Genomic DNA, 9,101 nt, shown 5'->3' with positions numbered 1-9,101 from the left:
TGCGCACGACGGAGAGAGATGCAGAGATGGTGAGACTAAGGGGAAGCAGCAAGGAGGGAAGGAAGAGAGAGAGACAGAGCTGTAGAGGGGGGAGGAGGAGAGATGGAGTGGGCGAGAGAGAAGGGGAAGGGCGAGGAGGAGAGATGGAGAGAGCGAGAGAGCTGTAGAGGGGGGAGGAGGAAAGATGGAGTGAGCAAGAGAGAAGGGGAGGGGAGGGAGAGCGAGCGAGCACAGCCCAGCACAAACGATGACATCATACGGCTCTGGGTCTGTCATCCTCTCCTTCCTCTCTCTCTCCCTCTTTCCATTCCACTTCATCTCTCTCCACCCTCCTTCCATCACTCCATCCTTCACACTCTGTGTGCTCTTTTTAGTTCTCTCATCCTCCTCGACTCTCCTCATATCCCTTCATCATTCTCTGCCTCTCTCTCCGTGTCCTCACTAACCACACCCTGCACTCTTTCTGTCTCGCATCCAGGGAAGTACCATTTCTGTTCTCATGGGAGGGACTGATGCAACTCACAAACGCACTCATGCACCCACTAAGAGCTTCTTTAGTTTAGCTTGGTCTACCTATCATGAGGCCAATTGTTGCATTATGTGATGTAATGGTACTTGTCATTTTTCTATTAGCGGAGTGCAATCATTCATTCACAGCTGGAAGCCATTCTAGGGAACTGCAGTAACAACTATTTACAATGGTGGATAGCGCGCATAATCCAGTTTTTCAAGAGACATGTCTAGACTGAGAATGAGAAGCCCTCATTCTGTATCATCTTAAAAGTCAGCCAAACCAAAAAAGCCAAACATACACTAATCTAAGGCACGTTCAAGCAACACATTTCAGATATGTTCACAGACAAGCAAAAGATATGCCAGCTGTATGCCTTGTTGAGCTGGTTATTAGGGATACTGTGATTCAAGATGGTTTGATATGGTTTTGCATTGGTTAATGTCAGTACTTGATGCAGAGCTTTCATGTAGTATATGATTCAATACTGAGGATGCAACATAATTGTATGTTTAGATTGCTAAATTGTCTTTGAAGCATTTTTGCATTTTAAAATAAATGTATGGGAATTAAATGAGAAAAAAAATACAAACACCATAAAGTAAAGAAAGGTCAGAGACTTTGGATGTTTTTAAATTTTTTATTACCAACATCACACAGTGAGGTGGAGTTACCAGAGAAGGAAGATGTTTCACACAACACAAGTTTCACTTGCAGTCCAGCTAACACTGAAGGGATGGTCAAATCTGTGACTTCAGTGTTTGCAAGCTTTGCATATCTGCATTAACATATGTGTGTCCTTTCCTGTCTGTGTGTATGTGTGCGCATGGAGTGATGGAGTCAGTGGCTGGTTGCGTTTAGGCCTTCATGGAAGCCACAACGGTGTCGTAGAGAGCCATGAACCTGGTCTTGATGTCCTCGAACACGGGCCCGGCCTTGGCCTGGAAGGTCTCGGCGTGGGGGGCGATCTGCTCCTTCAGCTGGCCAGCAGCCTTCACCAGCTGCTCCTTGTACTCCTCGGCGTAGGGGGCGGCCAGGGTCCTGAGCTCCTCCAGGCGCTCGGTCAGCTTGGTGCGCACGACCTCCACCATGGGCTCCAGCTTGGACTTGGTCTCCTCCACGTTGGCGGCCACCTTCTGACGCATCTCCTCCATCAGGGGCTCCAGCTGGGTGCGCAGGGCCTCGACCTCGGCGCGGTTCTTGGCGGCGTACTCCTGGAAGACGGGCTCCAGCTTCTGGCGGTACTCATCCACGTGCTTCTGGAGCACCTCCTGCAGCTCCACGCGGTGGGGCTCCATCTTGGAGCGCAGATCCTCAACGTCGGCAACCACGCGCTCGCGCAGGGTGCGGGTGGAGTCCAGGAGCTGGGTGGAGAAGGCATCAGTGTAGGGGGTCAGAGAGTCGGAAGCGGTCTTGGCATAGTCCTGAAGCTGGTCCAGGTTTTCTGTCAGCTTCTTCCTGCGGAAGAGAAGAGGGGTGGAGAGGAAAAGAGAAGAGGAAGGGTTAGAGGAGAGGAAAATCAGAGGGCATTGGTATGTATATGGAGAGGGCATTGGTATGTATATGATGGGGGCATTGGAATGTATATGGGGAGGGCATTGGAATGTATATGGGGAGGCTTTGGGGCTACAGCGGGGAGCAGTGAGACTTTAACTAGTATTCTGTCATTCTGATATTGGGTGTGGGTGGATTCTAAAGCGGAAACTTGACTTTTATGATTTGATTGTAAAATTTAGACAAACCGTTATCTTAAGAGTTAAAGACAAACTTAATAAAAGACAATGGTGTAATCTTGGTAGATTTATCACATAGTATGTCACATTGTATTTCTACGTATTTCTCTTTGTTGCAGGATTTGTAGCATTCAACCTCAAATCAGTCAGGACGCGATCACTTGATTCTATCAAGATTGTGTGGGGTCAATGTACCCATCATCACACCCCAACCACACCCTACTATTATCAGCATCCCCTAACAGCTATAGATCTACAGTGTGTCAGGAACAAGTGACCTAGAACATTTGTTCTCATTTCAGGCTTTTGAGTGAGTACAATCAGATATGGCCAGTGACTGCAAGTAAAACAGTACCATGGGCAAAGTCCATAAAACTCGTTTGGGAAATTTAGACACAGGTATTCCACAGCACCCAATGGTATGAAATGACTCTTTGTGAGCATGCAGGTCCCCCATCAACATGAAAAGCAATAGCAGCTGAGAGGGTATCTCCTTACTTGTACTGCTCATACTCTGTGCCGTCCAGATGGTCCAGGGTCCTCATGGCAGACTCCCTGACCTGGGTCAGGTACATCAGGCTGGCAGCCTTGTAGTGCTCCAGCTGGGAGGGGGCATCGGCCTGCAGGGACCGGGCCTGGGAGCCTGGGGGAAGAAAGGTCGGGGAATCAGAGGACTTAATTAAGGAGGAGTTAAGGAAGTTAACTAGGCACGATTGAGGAAAGGACTTAATTAAGGAGGAGTTAAGGAAGTTAACTAGGCCCCACTTAGGAAAGCCATGGTAGACGAGTAGGTCTGGTGTATGGTCTATGGTGCTAAATCCACCCAACACTGAATTAGCCATACGGTAAACTGGGCTCCACAGAAGTCTCCAGAACACCAAAGCCATACATTTTACATAATGAACTGAGCCCATTACCTTGGTATTAGTAAAATCCTACACATTTTTCTTCAAATTATACATATACATATTGTATATTAACCCATAATGGCTTGCATGGCTTTGATGCATTTCAGCAAGTCAGCATGCATAAAGGGCTTTGACCTTGTCTGTGTGTTCTTTGAATGTGAGAGCGTAATGAAAGAATACTCACCAACGGCCAGGAGAAGAAGAAGTGTAAGGGCCACGAATTTCATGGTGATATCCCTGTGATAAAAGAGAAAGACAAGAGAGCAGAGAAAGAAAGAAAGAGAAAACACAATTAAAAACATTGATTTTCAAACCCTTCCATACTTATTTTCTATTTCCATCTATATCCCTATTTGCAATGAATTACTGCACAGGATCCCTGTTTAAATGCTCTTTTTGTCACACATTTTGATAAAACACCAACATAGAACCGACTTTGATCTTCTGTCTCCTGTGCTTCTACATTCCTACACTCTGTTCCCAATCTTTAATGACTCCCGTTTCTTCCTCTTGCAATAAGACCCTCCCGTTTACTCATTTCTGTTTTCAATTCAATACCATATTTCCACTATTTTCTCTTTGCCTCTTTCTATGATCTCAAAATATCAATTGAATGTGTCATCTGTCTGTCTTTCGGTCCTGACTCCATACCAACTCCTCTCTGCCCACTGACTCTAGCTTCTCTATCCCCCCACCCTCTCTCCCATCATTCCTTCTCTTGTCTCTGTCTTCAGTGCTCTCGTCTGTTCCTTCCGGGCTGGCCATCTTACCTGAGGGTGCTGCTCGAGGTGAGTGAGGCTGAGGCAAAGGGCCCGATGGCTTTTATAGGCCGCTGTGGTGACAGGATTGGACCTCAGACCTCATGCATGGCAGTTCAACGGTCACAAAGGGAGGGGGGAGGGAAAGTCAGTTAACTGCATTGAGCAAATCAGCTAACACACTGAACACACACAAAAAAAAACACACACACACACACACACACAAACATTTCTGTACATTTTCTCATGTAACACCCTAAGGCCATTGGCATCTTAGAACATGACCAATTTAACAAAAAAAATCTTATTTTCAAATATCTGCTCTGAATGAATTGATCAACCATCTCACCACAACACTGACAAGATAAATATCCATAAAACAATGGTTGCAACATTGTTGATTAACTTATCTTTTGCTTTTTTGTTCTTTGCCATTAAGTCTATCAGCCACAAAGGGTCATTGGATAACACATGAAAAAATAAAGAACAGAGGAGAAGTCATATGTACTTAGTGAAAGCTTAGTAACAATAGTAACAAAGCAACAAAAGTACAATCTGTAAGCCATATTTTGGTCTTGCGTGTGACAAAGTCACACCACACATGCTTCCAGACCCTGTATAAAGTGATGTGAAACCTCAGACTACCATCAGATCTGAAATACAGTGACAACTTGCTGAGGCATACCCATTCATTTTGTACATGACTCAGTCCACACATATTTAGTCACAAAAGTTGTAAATCACATGGCAGAACAATGCACCACCACTGCATTCCATTCCGACACTTATGCTTACCTACGCTAACATTTAGCAAACAGAGAGGATATTCTAAGGTGGCCCCTAATAAGTGCTCCTCACGTCACCTCAGGCAGTGACTCTTTGCTTGGCACTGGGTTTAGGAGGGTTTCAGAGAGGTGGACAAAATCATGTTCAACGGCACAGAGGGCATCCTGAAGAATTTGGCCTGCTCTGACTGGGTGTGCTGGTGGGGGTGAGATGGAGGTCCCTGTACAGGGAGAGGTGCTTACTCTGGCTGGTGTGTGCCAGTCATGGATTCTGGCTCATGTGTTCTCTCATATCGCTTAAAACCCGGGTGCCAATCGTTGCTAAATATAGTAATCGGATTGCTGATGCAATCATTACTTTTTTTGGTTTCCTTTTGGCTGCACTTGTGTGTGTACACATGTATATTAGTGTATGTGTGTGTATGGATATTGTTAGATTTTGGTGAATATCAGTAATCAGACCATAACTTCACATACCAGACCATATCTCAAATAGGCCCCCATTCTTAGTTTGAATAGAACCAGGCCAGAGCCATCAGGCTTTGCTCCCGACCTCTTGTCTAGGTTGAGAGCCATCAGACGTGGTTCCTGGCTTTTGTGTGTCTTGGAGCTAGAGCTATTGGACCCTGATTGTTGGCTTTTGTCTATAGCCATGACAAGATGGCTGAAGCCAAACATATTAGCATTTATATGGCCCTACCTGGCCGGCTATGGCCAGGTAGGGCCATATAGATGCTAAAATGTTTGGATGTGTTCAAGCTAGACCTCCCCTTTGACCTCCAGACACACCCACCACCTCGCCTAACACCTATGTTATTGTCAATGTCAATATATAATAAGAACTGTACGTTTTTGTAATGTAGATAGAATACTTTTCTCCTAACAAAATATCTTTCCTCACAGAAGTAGATGCTTCCTCATGGCATGCGAGGTTAATGTGGCTAGCGTCGGAATAAACTTGTTCTTTCGCTTAGACGTCTTCCACAAGTCTCTTACTCTGAATGAGCTTACTTGAACCAAGTATGGGCCTTGGTGATTTCATAAGGGAACTTGCCGAAGGAAAGCATACGCTTTCAATGTATGTGTGTTTGAACTGGAAAGAGTGATGCTGATTAGAAATGCTGACTCTGGGGGCGACAACGGTAGTTATGGTGGCAATAAAAATGTATGGTTTTGAAATGACATTATCTCACCTAGTGACGTGTCAGACCTCCTACATGCTGTTCATTTTACCTCCTGTGTTCTGTTGGCAGATGACTAATTATCTAGCACATGTTGTTCTAACATTATGTGAAAAGTCAAAAAGGAATAAAGGTCATTCACCTTTAGGAAGAAAGTCAGAATAAAGAAATAGCATACATTCATACATTGGAGAGATTTATTTGCATGGTGTTAATACTGATATGACTTATGATGCTTAGCAAGAGTGAAAAACCCTATTTTCAAAAAAAACCCAAAAAAACATCCAGCTCAGCAACAGTTCAACTGTAGAGGGGGCATTGAACCAGGACCCGAACCTATGGCCTAACATGATTTTAACAGTTAGAACATATCATGCTTAGCTAGTTGCTGTAGCTTGGACCCTTTTCCCCCAACAAACTGCCGGTCCGTCATATGAACTCTGGGGTTGATGAGGGTGGGATTTGTTCCAGAGTCCACAGCACAATCTGGTCTAGGTAAGGACCTCTTGTATTCTGTTGTGGAGCAGTGATGGGGGCGTAGGAACTTTGGACTTCCTAAAGTCTGTCACTCCTTTGTGCTGATGAGCAGATAGTTCTGACTGCATAGGGGATTGCTGTGTGGTTAAAAAGGTCAAGAACGTATGGTCTAAAATAAATAAGCAAAGTCCACATGTGATAAGACGGAGAGGAGAAGATCTGCTTCAGCTCAGAGTGGACACCTATGGCTTCAACCATGCTAGACATGGGCATTGGGAGAGTATGGTACAGGGGTAAATTGAGATAAGCTTTGGGTGAAGTTCTATTTAGCTGCATGAATCATTGCTGTGATTAAGAGAATAGTCTGAAGGCTCCACTGCCACACTCATACTAAGTGAATTTCCTTATGGAAATGTGCAGTCAAACATCCCTGCTCTACTTTTTCAACTTCTTGAACATCTCAGACTTAAAGTAGCTTCATGCTTACTAGTCTACGTCTCTATTAAACCCAATTGGTAGTCAGATTTATGTGGAGGGCCTTTATTTAAATAATTTAATCAAAACCATTCTTTATGATGACAATACATGACCATTACCAGAGAGCTGTCCTACTTGAACGACAGCCGCACAGATATCTCTTTGCTGACATCTAGAGGTCAACATCTAGTACGGAAATTCAGTGTTATCCGTTCTAAATTGACATTTATTTGCACCTCTCATAAAATCGAACTGAATTATGAACTTTAAGTAACCCACTTAAATTCCTCTAATAGATACAGCTATATTTTATTGTGGAGAAGGAGCCATTTGCAAATGAATACAAGGCAATTTTTTTAAATGTTTAAAAAAACCCTAACCCAGTCCCTTAAACTCTGGTTTCTTATTTTAAAATACTGACCCATGCAGTTCCACTGAGCCTCCATTCAGCACAGAAGTAAATCATATAATAAGTTAATTCTACACCCAAGAGTCATAATCAATTCTCATTATCTTATTCAACTTGATAGGTTCTTGTGATATCAGAAGATGGATATCAGTGGTAAAGCCACAGACACACACAGGCTTACAGGTATACCCCTTTATTGGAATGCTTTGAATATAGGGATGTGCCATCAGCCCAGGCAGAGTGCTCACGACTCAGGGGGGGGGGGACGTTCACTTCTGTTAGACACCACCACAGACACAGTAAACACACAACGCTACTTCATCAAGCTCAACACTGACATATGTTATATACAGACCTATGCTTATTTACACCTCACCTAACACACAGACACACAATGCTCTAACGGAAGCTTACGCATTTTAATGCTCAGGTACAGTGGTGCATTCTCTCTCTCACACATATACACACACACACACACAGATACACACTCTGTAACAGACACACTCTGTAACAGACACACTGAGATGCAGGGACAGGTGAGAAGCAAGTTAAGTGCTTAAGACACCGCGGTCGTGCATTGGATGCTCAATGGAGGTTACAGTATCCATTACAGTGAATTTTAAGGCCGGACACACTCACTCACACGCACAGACACATCATTTCAGGGCCACATTCTGTTCGACTCAAGTGTGCAGGCTATCTTTATCATGACGTCACAAGGGGAAAGTATTACCATAGTGACAGGTTCGACCAGCCTAGGTGTCGGATAGGCAAGATAGATGTAACTTTTTAACTCTACACAAAGGACAAAAAAAGGAAAAACAAACTAAAATAATTGCAGAGAGAAAGGCTGACAAGGTGAGAACGACTATGAGAGAGAGGTGAAGTAAGTGCATTCGTTGCGTGAGGATAAACAAAAGAATTCAGATCACTTGTGCCTCATGTCTATCTTGAATGAGTGCATGTAACAGAGAGGGAGTGAGTGAGAGAGAGAGAAAGATACTATCAGTAAAGGCCTTTTTAGTGTTGTGATCTTCACAGCTACTTTGGCTGACTGTTGCTCTTGTGAGAAGGCATAGAGATTCTGGTATTCTGGAAGAAACACACTGAGCAGCAGGCTGAGTGAGCCAGGCTACAGTTCACAGGTTTTCTGGCACAGCAAAGGTGACCCTATGCTAAGTGAACACGATGTTGCAGTAAACAGTGCACTTGAAAGCCTGGACGGGGAAAGACAAATTTGGAAGTGAATGTTTCCACTTTTACTGTAAATGTCAAGGTTTGACATTCTTCCAAAATGTGGCTTAAATAAAAAGTAATGTAATGTATACATCTTTCACCAAGAAAGTAAATTACAACAGGGCATTCACATCCACTGACCGCAGGGGTGAAGTAATACAAACTAAAAGCGGTATGAACTAAAATTAGCAGGCCAGTTACTCAAACTTACTATCTAACTAATGTCTGTACATTTTCAACCAATCAGAGCTCTCTATTAAGTGCTTGACATTGCCTTCATGGGGTAGAATAAAATGTGTATCTGCACACCATCCACCAGGGGGCATTACTCAAAAATCTTTACTGTGTGTGTTATGTACATCAGGGCGGAGTACTGTATCCTCCAGACCTCTCCCTCACTCGCGCTCTCTCTCTCTTTTTCTGTTTAACATGTGTGCTCTTGTGTTTTCCTCTCTTTCAAATGACACCTGACTGTGTTAGTGTGAATCCAAGTTGAATTAAGTTCCCTCTTTTTTTTAAATTAGTTTAATAACTCTCTCTCATCCTTACGCCCTCCTTCTCACTCTTTCTCTCTCTCCAATTTATTGTCAAACACTTCTCCCTCATTTCATTGCTACGTTAGAGCC

The 9,101-nt window shown here is 43.8% G+C and overlaps 1 protein-coding gene across 1 annotated transcript; it reads right to left on the bottom strand.

Moving 5' to 3' along the window:
* Nucleotides 1-1,368: 1,368 nt before the first annotated feature.
* On the bottom strand, nucleotides 1,369-3,379 carry apoa1a (apolipoprotein A-Ia; the record flags this gene model as incomplete). The annotated part of the gene is made up of 3 exons (XM_080835627.1): nucleotides 1,369-1,969; nucleotides 2,743-2,887; nucleotides 3,337-3,379. The coding sequence occupies 3 exons, from the start codon at nucleotides 3,377-3,379 to the stop codon at nucleotides 1,369-1,371; spliced, it is 789 nt and encodes a 262-aa protein (XP_080691753.1).
* Nucleotides 3,380-9,101: the final 5,722 nt, after the last annotated feature.

Source organism: Sprattus sprattus (genome assembly GCF_963457725.1).
Source record: "Sprattus sprattus genome assembly, chromosome: 1".
Taxonomy (NCBI): Eukaryota; Metazoa; Chordata; class Actinopteri; order Clupeiformes; family Clupeidae; genus Sprattus; species Sprattus sprattus.
Note: the sequence above shows the minus strand (reverse complement) of the source record. Positions and strands in the feature narration are given on the sequence as shown.